The sequence below is a fragment of the Acipenser ruthenus genome, chromosome 7, assembly GCF_902713425.1.
Source record: "Acipenser ruthenus chromosome 7, fAciRut3.2 maternal haplotype, whole genome shotgun sequence".
Classification (NCBI taxonomy): Eukaryota; Metazoa; Chordata; class Actinopteri; order Acipenseriformes; family Acipenseridae; genus Acipenser; species Acipenser ruthenus.
Genome location: NC_081195.1, coordinates 13,683,372 through 13,698,559, shown reverse-complemented (window position 1 = coordinate 13,698,559; position 15,188 = coordinate 13,683,372). Strand labels below are relative to the sequence as shown.

Here is a 15,188-nt window from a genome sequence, read left to right as displayed (position 1 = left end):
TAGCATTTTTAAAAGGAAAATGTATCTCCATTTGTATTATGCAGCACCAGGAAAATGACTTTTGTTTTAGAAGCAGATATTAAATAAGCATTCTTTAGCCTAGGTAGCATTGGCTTTTTTTAGGCACAGATCAGTCATTGTAAACTGATGTTAGCAGAACTGTCTGCTAAGTAAAGCTCAGTGTTTTTTTTTCTTGTAGTGACCACCACCTATTTAAACCCTGTGCTCCTCTGACACCTTGGATGAATTTGATGTTTTGATGTTTATGCAATTGCTTCACAGTCACCAAACACTGTTAAGAAGCAGAAACATGTACAAGTCTGTTGTTGTGGTTTTTTGGAGAATTATTTATTCTGGCTCTTTGCTGTTGAGCCACAGTCCTAGCTGGTGGAATGGCAGGACTTGCTGGTTAGTCTGGTCTTCACTAAATTGGAACCTGCATTCTTGCCCAGCATTGGGAATAAAACTGAACTTTGGAACCTTACTGCTGTTTTATCATTATTATTTGGAGTATTTTCATTCAGTTCCCCAAAGTAGATAATCCATGTGTTCTCCAGTGGCAGGGAGGGGGGCTTGAGTGATTGCTCCCCCTTGGACACTCCTCGTAACTTCCCTGATTAATCGGCAACATAATCAAGGTCCAGGTTTTACTCCTGCTGTGTTAAAAAAATGGAAAGTTCTCTGCCTAAAAAAACAAAAATTCTGGAAAAACTCTGATGTTCAATCCCGCTACATGGTGCTGTTGTTTCCACATCTGTTCTGAGTAGTGCAATATGTATTTAAAAATATGTATATATAAAAAGATACATTTAATTTATGGATGTGGTTGTAGTTTGAAAGTGAAAATATACTTGGAAGAATTATCATTCTAAAGTCTAAGTTTACAAGGGGTTTAGGAATGAGGGCTTGTTGGTGCTGGTGTCCCAAGTCTCTGGTATGATCATTATAATGTTAAGTTTAATGGTATATCCTTTTTTGATTACAGAATACAACGCACACCCTATGTACAATGCACGTGGCTGAGCAGCCTTCGGTTACTGCCCTATCAAAAACACCATAGTATACTATGTAGAATACTGTGACGCAAGTATACAGAGCATTTCGTACACAACTTGCAACCTATATATAACACACAATTGTTACAATATTACTATTCTTTACTAAAGGTCTTGCCCCAATGGAACTTCCTGACTGGTAGATGAAAGTTTTGAGGTTTTTAAAATTGAAAAAAAGCCCAATCTTTCTTTACAAAAAATGTCAATCTCTCTCTCTCTCTCTTTCCTACTTTTACCTGAAGAAGAGACCTTGTGAGGTCTTGCAAGCTTGTGATTCATTTTTGTTTAGTTAGTCCAATAAAAGGTATTGCGTCTCCTTCTCTTTAAAAAATAAATAAATAAATAAAAATAAATAAAAATAAAAATGGACATTTATAAAAATAAAATGACAAATGCGAGCTTATGTAGCCACAGACATTCCTAACCAATTTGACGTTGTCTGTACAGTCACCGGCATCATGTGTTGCATGACCAGGATATTGACAGGAGGACCTGTGTCCCAATGAACCACCTGTGGGAAAACCAAGCTCCCTATACTGTGTGCAACAGCTCCCTCTCAGAGTATGGAGTCCTAGGTAAGTTCTTAACTAGATTCTAGCTGATTATACTAACAACCAGCATGAAAACTATAGGGTCTTTTTTTAATTGATCTAAACAGTGGTGTATCTATAATACCAACATTAAAGCACTAAAGTTTAAATTTTTAAAGACATATGTAAACTCAATTGACTGACATGCACATTGGATGTTTGATTTTCATAACCTCTGGTCCTTTATTAATTATTTAAAGTAATTGTAACTAACAAAAGAATCCCATAAGTCGTACCCATTTTGTACTTTGATTGGCTACATAGGTCTCAAATGTGCTCCAATAGGTTATAGAAAATAAGTATTTTAATTTACATGCTACCACAATACGTTAAAGAAAGTTTGCTTTTACTTCAGGAGAGTGAAAAACTGTAAGTACAAAACAGTCTAAAAGAGTGACTTGTAAACAATGTATGTACCCTAGCATAGTGCCAGATATTACTCTTATAACATGTGTTTCTTTCACAACGGCATATTATAATGAATAGATGGGCAATGCCGAGAAAATGTATTGAGATATATATATATATATATATATATATATATATATATATATATATATATATATATATATATATATTAACTGCAATTGCTTTAAAAAGTGGCATTATTTATATCAGTTATATTCGCATTACTGGATTGCATTGTGGTCTGGCTGCTAGGGCAGATTATATTATGAAGAATACAAATGGTTTTCTTTTTCAGATGCTGCAGTAGAGTAATGCTGGCACCTGTTCAAGGGCTGAAACTCTCCATTTAACAATTAGCATGTAGTGGGCACCATAAATACACCACAGGGATATAACTCTAAACATGTGAAGTCTCTGTTTGTTTTTTCATTTTTATTAAAAGACCTCAAACTAAAAAGGATAGATGGTTCAGAGTATAAACCAAGTACAATTAGATTGTTTCCATTATTAAAAATTATCTCTATCTAGTTTTAAGAATTTGCTGTTGCCAACATTAAATAAAAAAAAAAAAACTCTGTTCCAACCTGCCTTGTTGTACTTTGTAATCTTTTCATGACCATATATTAAAATAAATAAATACAAATAGATGGCCAAAACCAAATAAAGGCATTTGTTTCTGTATCGGGATTCGGATGATATTGGACACCATATGAGCAATGATGTTGCTCAAAAGTCCTGAAGTTCCCTCTGCCTCCTTTGCGCGCCATTTTCTTTTTCAGGTGGGGAGTTAGAAGCCCCATTGCCTGACTTCCCTGAATGTTACCTTGCCCTTTGAATTATTCTATTAAACCTTTCTACGGAGTACAGTCAAACCTGGATAAAATACCTGCTGTATAAAAGAACCTCCATTTTGTTCTCTATAATTACAGGTTTTGAACTTGGATTTGCCATGGTGAGCCCCAATGCATTGGTGTGCTGGGAGGCACAGTTTGGGGATTTTCACAACACAGCCCAGTGCATCATAGACCAGTTCATCAGCTCAGGGCAAGCCAAGTGGGTTCGACACAATGGCTTAGTACTGCTTCTACCTCACGGCATGGAGGGAATGGTAAGCTGAACTCGAAGCTATCGTATCCACTTTCCATATTCTTACTTTTCGAATAAGTAAATAAATAGTTTTAGTTGGAAAGGTCAGATTTCCCAAATTGATTAAGGAATTGCCATAACAAAAAAAAGTAGCATTTTAAGTGTCCAAAGAAAATGATAAGGCAGCAATATCTGTTTATTATAATAATATAAATTCAATAATATAGGAGGCCTTCATAAGCGCCTATTAATAAAAAAAAGGATAATGTAATATCTATTTGACACCTCCTTCCCCCCGTTGCTGAAATCAAAGGGAACCACAAACCTTTTTTTTCTCCCCAGATCTGTGGGGGATCATATTCCTGAAAACATTTCAGTTCCATGTGCAGGGTCTTTTGTTCAGGACTGCTTTTAAATATTTAAACTCTACAAGTGTGATGTTACTACCCATCCTCCTTTTTTATTAATAGTAGTTTGGTGCTTGTAAAGGCATCCTATATAATTGGATTACTATTTTATAATAAACAGATGTTGCCTTATCGGTTTCTTTGGTCACTTAATTATTATTAAATAATAATAAATTAAAAATAATAAATAATTTAAAAAAAATAATACATATTCTAAAAGGTCAGTCATAAAAGGTTAACCCTCTTGGTGCAGTTTGTGATTTAGTTGGCTTTATATTGATTGTCAGTAAGAATTACTGTTTCCAGAATAAGTGGCTACTACATCAAACTGCACCCTTTTAGCTGGCCTTAATTAACATTCCTTTTGAAAAGACCAATTTATGATGGCTTTATTTAGTCTTGATCTATCTCTTACAGCTTACATCATTTGTTCTATAAAAATAAAAGGAATAACACCCCCCTCCATAACTCCCCATAACTGAAACCACTTTATATGTAGCCAACCTCTTGTATAGTACATTACATGCTAATTTTGCTACATGCTTTGGAAAAAAAGTTTTTATAAGATATAAAACTTATGTCCTATATTCTAAAATCTATATTTCTATACCTTCTAGAGAGGGGCACGTGTGTTAGAGATGTATGCTAAAAGGATTTTTACAAATTGTCAATATGATTACATTCACTTACTCTTTAATACAGTCATGGCTGGAGGTGACCAATTTAAAGTTATTTTATATTTGTAGTTAATACTGAGCTGGGACAATCATCAAGGGAATCAGAAGGGTCAACGGGAGATGATATTAAAATGATTCACTGTATTACATGAAGTATCCGAGGGAAGGTTAAGTTTGTGATGTTGATCATGATTGATTGTGATATGAGCATGTACCTAGAATTGTAAATGAGTTGGGTTTCAGTTTAATATTCATGACAACAATGTCTTCAAAAGTAATGGCCAACTTGATCTGTAAGCACTGCTTTCTAAAACTGCTATTTTCATTAGTAGCCTCTACAAACTTGGCAGATACTGCACATAAAGTAAGCCCAGTGTTTTTACATTAATCCCCAGGGTCCAGAGCACTCTTCAGCCAGACCAGAAAGGTTTCTGCAAATGAGCAATGATGACTCGGATGCTTATCCAGTGAGTACATATTTACAAATGGTTAACACTTATTACCATGGTGATTTTGTCGCTAACCAGTTCAATATGACTTGTGGTGGTTGGTCTTTTACAGTAACCCAATTCAATTAACTTTAGGCTAGGGGGAGGGATTTTAGGAAAACTTGAATGCACACAATACACAGAGCAGTACAAATAAGTTAATTTTTATTTTTATGCATCATCAATGATGTTTTAAAACTAATCAAAATTTTTAAAAAAAGCTCCACATTTGTCCTGTTTTAACATGTATTATTTTTTTCTAAAATACTTTTTAAATACAAGTTAATTGAATTGGGCCCAGACTGTTTTTTTGTACTGTACATTTACCCACTGACAGGGTAAATGCTAATCCATTTAAGGTTTTTTATTTTTTTTATTTTTAATTTTCCTAATTGCTTAACAAAGTTGAGAGTCAAACAGATTCCCTCATTTAAGCTGAAACTGACTAATACAATGCAGGAACTTACTGAAATGAGTGTTTTGCAATGAACCAAGATGATTCTCAATATCATCAGTCACATCAAAAAACCTTTCTTCGCTGTCAGTGAAAAAACAGTCAGTATAAAATACCATAAACACTGCAACAGTTTCCTAGTTTGAAAAATAAACATTCCCTACAGGTATAATAAATTAATCTTGTGTGTTCTGCTTGCTGGTATTTCCCGCTCAAGCTTTTAGTTTTTGTGCCTTATTGACGTCTGCACAAACGCTTATGTGAGCTAGTCCTTTGTATCTCCCTGTAATGTTTTTTTTTCTTCTTTTGCATACAAGTAGCTGTGGCTTACTCGTATGTGTAAGATCACTAGATGTAATATCCATGTGTAATTTTCAAAGTTGACAGAGAAGACTGTTACTACACAACTTGCCGTAATGGCTTTAAAAAAGATTGTTGCAGTATATTTCCAGAAGAAAAATCATTCCAGCACAAACAAAATTAAGACATCCATTGGAGAGGTCTGATTCATTTCATCACTGCGTATGACAGAGTTGGTACACAGACCAAACATGTTCTTGTTGAGAAAGATGATATTATTATTATTATTATTATTATTATTATTATTATTATTATTATTATTATTATTATTATTATTATTATTATCTGTGTCAGAGTACTTTTAATATCTAGGGATATTGCACTAGGCAAATGTTTTGCACCTGTGCAGTAGGCTATATACTGTTAGTCTGTTTAGGAGCCAGCTTGAACGCTTTGAACCATAAAAGTATCCAGGGAACAAAATGGCAAGCATTGACATCACTGAATCACTGCAACCTTAACTGAGTAAATGGTCTTATTTCCGGCCTTTGAACCACCTCTTGATTTCACGGGCAATTTTCTTCTGTTGCCTCTTGAGACATTCACATGAAAGCATTGAAACATTGATGTAACAACACATGTAATTCTCTGACGTCTACAGGAAGTGTAATGGCCATTGGCTTATGTTTTCAAAGTTTTGTATTTGTTTTGCAAAAACACTACGTAAAGGGGATGGTGACTCCAAGATTAAACATCTTTCTCATCAACTCTCACTATTATTTTTTTCTCTCTGAAATAAGGAAATCACAGATGACTTTGAGGTCCATCAGCTCTATGACTGTAATTGGATTGTGGTGAATTGTTCAACACCTGGCAACTTCTTCCATGTGTTGAGAAGGCAGATCTTGATACCTTTCCGGAAACCGGTATGAAAAGTGAAATTTGTTTTTTTTACAAAATTAATTTATTATGTAAACCTGTTTACTCAGTCAGATTTATTTTCTCAGAATTGAGATACAGAAATAAAATGGCCCAAGAAGCATATACTGACTGTGGACCCCATTTTACATTGAAAAAAAAAACAAAACTAAAATGTCTCCTTTTATTTAAGTGCTGCTCATTGTGGACTGTTTTTGGTTACAAGGAATTTGGTAGAAACTTTAGAAAGAATTTTACTGGTAGAAAGCATTTGGTACTTTTAAACCTGGGCTGCATCTTGCAGATAAAATGGCTTGTGTTTTAATGTCTTGGGCAAACCAAAGAAACATTTTAAGAAAGACTTCAGTCATCCTTCCTTGAAACCAGTATTTTCTTACCACGGTAAATTGTCTAAAATGATTCCCTGCTGCGTATGAATTTTCTGCTTTGTCAAGCATGTTAAGAGCTTTTGTTAAGTAAATTAAAATGAGAGCCTTAAGGGTCTTACATTGTAGATGTATTATGCCCAAAAGTAAATTTGATTTGAAAGGTGTGTGTGTCTTAAACCAAATTCTTAGATTTTTACAAATTCTTAGATTTTTTAAGTAAATGTATAGGGTTAATGAGGCATAACATGAATCAAGGCCTTTTTTGCACAATGGCCATTTGGGGCTTGACTGTAATGAGCTTAAGTATTGTGTAGATGCAGTAATAAAATAAAAATAGCAATATATAATTGACATCTATGTTTTTGGACACACCAGTCTCTTTCATTTTTCTCTTTTCCATTAACCCATAGCTGATGCAATGGAAAGAATATCCTTGCCTTGTGAAGTCCCCCCAAAAAGTGAATTTATGTTGAACAGCGAATGAGTGATGACTGACCTTTTACAGTGTGAGGCAATTGATATAAGGCTCACAAGATGAGTTAATTGAGAATGCATTTTAATAGTTTGAGTTTTAGAACAGCTCTGCCTGTGTTATTTTTCTTCTCATAAACAAGTTGAAGCTTGGCACTCACTCCTAGTCTCTGATGATCGGGTGGGAGGAAAAGCAAATCATTTACAACATACACTATGTAAGAGGCTAAAATTAGACTACATATTTGAATTGGCTCAATCCTCAAAGATATTAATAGTACACTCCTTCACTTACTGACCCTTCATTTGAGATGACATTTTTTTCTTTTCTGTTCCTTTTTAAAAAAATGTTATTAATATATATTCTTCCCCCTTACTTTTTTTAAAGCATCCCCATGAGTGGAGCTTGTTAAGTTTGCAAGTCCATGCGGCCCTAGCAATTGCTAATATCTCATCTCATAAACTATTTCAGATAGCAACTTCATATTTTAAGTGTTATGGAAACTCCTCAGCTTAACGCACCCTTCACTTTGACCTTTTACCAAATAAAGTTTAATCTACAGGAGAATTTAACCATTTCACTGACACAATGTTTCTAATTCTGGACATGTCAATGATAAATATATTTTTTACATATTCATTTTACTTTATGTTTACAAAGCATTATAAAATGGGTATTTTAAATACTCTATCCTGATTGGTCAAAACAAGTCACATGACAGTGTTGATATTACAGTATATCACCATGGGTCAGCACTTCTTTTCAAAAAGCAAATCACTGGTAGATATCAATACACCACTAGAATTTTGATATTGGAATTTATAGCAGTAAATGTTGACCTTTTGGGAAACTGAAGTGTACATGACATATTGCATGAGTCTGAATTGGACACCAATGATTAATGAAATCATTGGTGCTAAAGTTATCTAACACTGAGGAATAAAAATGCACAATACCACATCCCTGTTTTTAAATATATTACCTTAAACATCTGATGAGATTCCACTGACCAGTCATATCAAGGCTTTCAAAGTGCACACCATTTACTAGCCCTATAAGTTCTACTCGGCACATGGGTAAACACACTGAAAAGATAAAACAAAACAAATAAAGTGAGGATGTCTTAATAGATATGTGTGTGTGTTTTTTATGCTCAACAGGATCTATTGATGCATGTTGTTATTACAGTGGCCATGATGATGTAAGGCTGCTTGGGGAGTTGACATTCTGCCCGTGTTTTAGCCCTTCTACAGATTAAGCAAGATAAACTGCATTAGATGTGCTGCATCGCCTGTATTCCTGGTGATTTACATCAAATTGCTGAGGAAATCAAATCTGTTTCACTTCCTGCTTTGCATCAATTTGCTTTAATCAAACTGTTCATATTCTCTGTCATTCCAGTTGATTGTCTTCTCTCCCAAGTCTCTGCTGAGACATCCTGAAGCCAGATCCAGTTTTGATGAAATTATAACAGGTGGGTTTTGTTTGACACCTGTTGATGATTGGCACATTTGATGGCATTTTGAGTTGTTTTGGTAGGAAATTATTCAACAGCCATAGTTGTATTTTATAGCAAGGTATAATAAGGACAAGGCATACTAAAAACACTTTCATGTATTTAAAATAAACAAGTGGACAGAGTTAAACAATTCGGCCAATGGTGACTGACTTATGGGACACCCAGGCTATATATGAATTAATCAGTAACAAATTCCTTAAAAAAAGATTCTACAGAAATGTAGAATTTTTTTTTTTTTTTTACTTTCAGTTAAATGTTTTACTGGAGCATGGCCTTTAATGGTAAAGGCTAAAACAAAACTGACATAGACTGCATTTTCATGTTGCACAATCATTGGATCTAAATGGCAAATCAGAAATCAGTCAACTTGTTGCATTTTTCTAAGTGATCAAAAGCATTCAGTCTTAGCTTTTTTGGATTATTACGACCTTGTACACTACATTTAAGGAAGGCAATTTCTTTCCCAGTTGCAATAAAATGAGTCAACCAGCTGCCACCTGCTGCTCCAACCACACAGGCAAATGTGTACATGGTTGCAGTAGAAGCCGGGGTTGTCTAGTAAAAAGTTTCACTGCCACAGATAGAATATGTTCACAAAAAACCCTCTTTCTGCTTTATTTCTAAGGTTTTCTGTATAATGTGTTCCTGGTCCTCTTAGAAGCATGCATTGACCTTCTCACACTGTTTGAGAGCACTCTACAGAGAACTCTTTTCTGCAGGGCAGAACAGGAGTGGTATGGCATACTGATGCAGAAGTTTAAATGAAAATGTTGAATGTGATGTTTGACAGGGACCAGATTCAGGCGAGTGATTCCTGAAGAGGGACCTGCAGCACAGAACCCAGACAAAGTGAAGAGGGTCATATTCTGTACCGGAAAGGTGTATTATGAGCTGGCAAAGGAAAGAAAACAGCAGGATCTGGAAAACGAAGTCGCTATTTGTAGGCTGGAACAGGTAAATATGTCTGAATTGCTACGGTCTTTGATAGAGTACCTACAGAGCATTCAATTAACAAACCCAAACCGTATTGTTTTTTATATTGAATTCTGTTAAAGTACAGTAAATTATCTATAAAATAAGTTTACTGTGTTTCTGTAGTACATCGTGTTTAATTCCTGTTCTGCCTTATCTTTTCAGATATCACCGTTCCCTTTTGATTTGGTTAAAAATGAGACGGAGAAGTACGCAAACGCTGAACTTGTATGGTGCCAGGAAGAGCATAAAAACATGGGCTACTATGATTACATCAAACCTCGTTTTCTTACAGTTCTGCAAAACAGTCGCCCAATATGGTGTGTATCATTCAGATAAAATGTCAAGCTTATCCTAAACATTGAGTTTGTCTTTCCAGTTAAATGTCCACCATTTATCTAGAAGAACTACAGCAACACTATAATACAGGGGAAATAATAATCATATTTTTATAGTAATTATGTTTGCATTCTACTTGCATGTATACTTCTAGATTTGTTTAATTACTGTATGAATGACCAAAACTGGCCATTTGATTAACAGAACTGTCTCTGTATGGTGCCATTTTAAACAACTTGCAGGAGGCAAACATTTTAGTTCTTAAGATAACTGCCTTTTTTATAATTAATATACTCAATCTTATTTCTAAGGTATGTTGGTCGTGATCCAGCTGCTGCCCCTGCCACAGGCAATAAATGTACTCACCTGGCAGAGCTGAAAAGGTACCTGGACACTGTCTTCAACCTGCAGGCATTTGAGGGGAGAAACTTCTGAAGTCCCTGATAATAACATAAGCTTATGCACACTGAATTAAAAACATCACCACAAAAACACTCCAAAGTGTGTTTGGCAAAATCTTTCAGGGACTGGCATTTGAAATAATTACTGTACCCTTTGTTGTGTCTAAATACCTTTTATATTTGTAACTACAGCATCAAAAAAAGTGTAATTCACCACTCCTTCATATTATTATTATTATTATTATTATTATGGTGGTGGTTGTTGTTGTTATGAATAGTAGTAGTTTTAGTAGTAGTGATTATAGTATTGTTAGTAGTATTTAATAATTTAAATAATTTAATTAATATTACATAGAAAACAGTACAACAATCAAAAGGCTGAATAATTCAGACCTGAAATGTTATTTATTTGTCTAATAACCTGCGGAAAAAGCAGGGTAGAAAAAAAAGAAAAATTTTAAAAAAAATTAAATGTTCTGAAGCAATATATATGCTGGAATGTAGTGTGCGTTTTTTATAAACTAGCAAGTGCCAAGTTAAGCAAATGTAAAACTGTGTTAATAATTTTGTTATTGAGGATCAAAACAACTAGAACTTTGTGTTCATATCATGTAGTGGTCTGGTCTGGTAACCACACCATAGTCACCTCATAAGTTATTTTTAATATATTTTAAATGCTACTTAAATATTTTGGATAATATTAGTGGCTGTAGGTCTTAAAAAGACACTACATCAATAAATCCAGCTTTATATCCGAGATTGTGTGTGCCAGAGAATTCATTGCTTGCCTCCTTGTCAACAATTTTTCAATATGAGAAAAAAGAAAAAAAACAAACAAACACTTGATTTCATTTTTACATGATGCTGCTGTAGAGTTATAGAAAACTCCTGTGACTAAGTAGTACCTACAATTGCAGAGGATCATCTTGAAGTACAAACCTCATTTGACCTGCTGTGTTAAATATTCATATGTCATTTCATTTCACTACAGGAAAGGTGGATATTTTCTAGTCCACTGTTACGAGTAATGCATTCGATGCATTTTTGATGGATTGATTGAGATCTAGATGTGTTCCATCACATGTTTGTATTTATTTATTTTATGAAAGGTGGTATCTGGGTCCAGTGTTCCAAGCATACAGACTCCATCAATTGAATTATTATAACAATTACACTGACGGGCCTGCTAAAGATGTCATACTGTAGCTAAAATGAAAGGAATACTAACAATGTTTTTAAATCAATTTTCTCACACCTTATGAGCTTTATTAATGTTATTACTGGCACCTTTTTAACCTTTTTTTTATTTTTTTAACATTAATTCATAATATGCAAATAATTCAAACAGAACCAAAATATCTTCAACACAAGAAGGGGTAGTGATAATATTGCTAGTGCTACTTAGTGGTAAGAAATAGATCTGAAAAGGTAAGTGTTTGATATGCTGACTAATGTGCTTTGCAGTCAATAACAGGCTTTGACCCTGATGACACAGCTGAAGTAAAATTGTATAACAGTAACCAAAACTTACTGAAAGTAAGGCACGCAAACTAAGAATGTACCAGGTGTTTATACATGTGAGGCCAATATAGCGAATGGAAGTAGTGTGCAACATGTTAGATTTATGGAATTATTTTATTGGATAGAACTACTTCAATGCACATATAGGCACTGATTAGACCAAATGACCAGTGGTAACCATTGGTGATACACAGCATTCACAATGTCCTGTATTTCTCTGAATTCTATAATAAATAATAAACTGCAAAGCAACAAGAAAGTATAACCTCGCTATATCCTTAAACCAAAATATATGCCCCATCCTCTGCAGAGTTTACTATCATTTTAATGGCCTCTAAAGTGGATAAATCGAGGGAGATGAAGTCAGGTGTCTAACTTGAAAGATAAATCAGATTAGGTTCAGGCAGGCAGATAAATTGGATTGTTTCTAACACATACATTTATGCAATGTGACTACAGTAGTAATTCAAATGAAACAAAGCATTAAATATTTGCTCTTCTGTCATATATCATTTTATTTGACATGACCTGTAGAAAGTAGATAGGATCTTAAAAAAATAATAATAATTTAAAACTTCTTTTAAAATAATTTCACAGTCTGAATTGAACACAAGATTTTACATCTCTGCTGAAGTAACAACAGACTTCAAAGAATCATCTGTTTGTTGATTCAATGAATAGGCTTGTATAGCATAGTTAATAAAAATATATATATACTGTTACAGGAGCACTGTGCTTTCCAGTTGTGTTCTTTTCCTGTGCGTCATGACTTTAAGGTCAAAGACTGAATAGTAAAAACAGCCATTTATTGGAGACTTTTACAGAAGAGCAGTACATCACCCTTTTATGACATTTTTATACTGTGCCTTCAATTACTGGTACTCTAGAGACTAGCCAATTAGAGGAAATAAGCCCTTCTGTTATTTAGCATCTAAATGGACTCTTCCCAAAGGAACATCAACTAAAGAAATGCCAAAAAGGTTAGAGTGAGCAGCCTTTTGTAAAGAAAGACCGCTTTAGTCCTTTTTTTTAATTGAAAGTTTTTACAAACGCATTGTTGTGGGATTTTTCTTTGAATTGTCTAAAATGTCATAGTTGTGAAATAAAACCAAGGGAATGGCTTTGTGACAGTTTGAAATAATCCATTGCAAATAAAATGTCAAGCCCAAGCATGGTAATGAGAACAGTATGCTTTTTAAAACTCTTTTATGAGTGCATACTTGGGCTTAGTTTAACATTACTGCAGGCAAAAGTACTGTTAGGCACATTCATTTTGTAACGTGGTTTGAAATCAGACAGGGAAGGGTGTGGAAATGTATTCAAATAATTAATGTTTGTTTTTTAAATGTAAAACTAAAACAAATGTAGAAATATAAAAAGTGTATATAACTACAAAAGATACAGCAGGGAGTAATTATTTACTATTCAATTTCAACAGGATTGTGGCACTGGAGCTTTAACACTGATTAGTTCTACCAATTTAAACATCATTAACAGACTACTTAAAAAATAACATTCACAGGCGCTTTAAGGAGACCAAAAGTTGGATATGCTTGTTTTTGGCTGCATGATATAAACCCAGCATTTCATAATAATCAGTCAAATTTTAACTTTATCACTTTGGCTGATAATGCTATAGATAGCATGAGTGTAAGAAGATGGTGAAACATCTTCATTAGAACTTCAGAGATTGTCAAACTGGTCAGTAAGCATTCAGTACAGCTGCTCTATCCTCCTGACAGAGGGGATCTAGTTTGCCATCTCCTCCTGTTGAAAAATATCCACAAAATAAGGACATTTAATTGTACTGTATAGTATTATTATTTTCTTAGCAGACATCCTTATCCATGGGGGACTTACAATTGTTACAGGATATCACATTATTTTTTTTTTTTACATCAATGACCCATTGATACAGTTGGGGTTTTACTGGAGCAATCTAGGTAAAGTACCTTGCTCAAGGGTACAGCAGCAGTGTCCCCCACCTGGGATCGAACCCACGACCCTCCGGTCAAGTCCAGAACCCTAACCACTACTCCACACTGCTGCAGTATAACTACATCACTTTCATTACATGATACCACAATGTTTTATAAGGTAAGGGAATGCCCAAGTTGTTTTGCTTTGGTCTGTCTGCTTTCTGTCTGCTCAAAAGCACATCTACACACACAGTTTCATGTGATTTGCCACAGACATTACAGAACTGTGGTTACGGTTGACGCCATAATTGAAAGATTCTGTTATCTGATAGTAAACCTTCTAAAATGTTTTAGCTATATACTTTTGATAAACGTTATTGTATACGTTTAATGTATCCATTTAATTTGTTCTACCAAAGTCAAGGTCTTTAATATTACAGTGAAAAATCTTCTCCCCGTTCACAACAAGTTACACTGTATTCCATTCTGGTATTTCTCCGGGACAAATCGATGCCCATCTTCAATTAGAGTAGTTACGAATTGTTAAAAATGATACAAGCTTGAAACATTAGCTAAATAACGTGTTACGTTGTATTGGTGAATATTCATAAGCAAAGCAATATATCAGTTGTTGGCAATTCTGGAAGTAGAGTCTACTAGAAACACAAAGTATCACATTTTAGAGACACAATGCTAAGCGGTCACTTTCAACTGTTTTATCTGTTCTACACAATTCTAAAAACCTGTTCGTTTTTAATGATTAATGCATGAAGCTTTGTCGTACGTACGAGATAGTTTCTCGTACGTACGAGATAGTATCTTGTACGTACGAGATAATCCCATTCATTTTTTTTCTTCACCTTGCGGTTCAGGGCTTCCGTAGTTTAGAGATAGCAAAAAACAAACCAAAGAAAGTCGCATTTTCATTCTAAAACCACCCTAGATTTGATCACAGCAGATGCTGCCTTGACAGAGCTAAGGATAAAACAGTAAATTATCTATGAAATCGTTGATTCGTTTCATTCTATTATGATCGCAAACATGCAAAAAGAAAAAACGCTTTTCAAGGTGAACTGCTGATTGTTATGCAATAGTCAGACACTGCTATTTCAGGTCAAGCTTATACAAAGCAAAGGCAGAATAATAGTATTATGTTTAAAAAGATGTATGATTGAAAACAAAATTAAGTGGTTAATTAAACCAGTGAAAAACAAAGAACTACATGTTTTAACTTTTGAATAAAAACTGACACTCCACACCTGTCAATACTGTA

General features: G+C 34.3%; 1 protein-coding gene across 3 annotated transcripts in view; it reads left to right on the top strand.

Annotated features, from left to right (window-relative positions):
- The window catches only part of LOC117414491 (2-oxoglutarate dehydrogenase-like, mitochondrial), a 38,805-nt gene extending 27,573 nt beyond the window's left edge, over nucleotides 1-11,232 (top strand). For all 3 annotated transcript variants that reach the window (XM_034024258.3, XM_059026416.1, XM_034024257.3), the window contains exons 16-23: nucleotides 1,503-1,630; nucleotides 2,983-3,161; nucleotides 4,619-4,690; nucleotides 6,266-6,391; nucleotides 8,646-8,718; nucleotides 9,554-9,717; nucleotides 9,901-10,055; nucleotides 10,386-11,232. In XM_034024258.3, coding sequence (XP_033880149.1) covers nucleotides 1,503-1,630; nucleotides 2,983-3,161; nucleotides 4,619-4,690; nucleotides 6,266-6,391; nucleotides 8,646-8,718; nucleotides 9,554-9,717; nucleotides 9,901-10,055; nucleotides 10,386-10,509 — 1,021 coding nt within the window. In that variant the 3' untranslated portion in view covers nucleotides 10,510-11,232. The remainder of the gene's footprint in view (nucleotides 1-1,502; nucleotides 1,631-2,982; nucleotides 3,162-4,618; nucleotides 4,691-6,265; nucleotides 6,392-8,645; nucleotides 8,719-9,553; nucleotides 9,718-9,900; nucleotides 10,056-10,385) is intronic.
- Nucleotides 11,233-15,188: the final 3,956 nt, after the last annotated feature.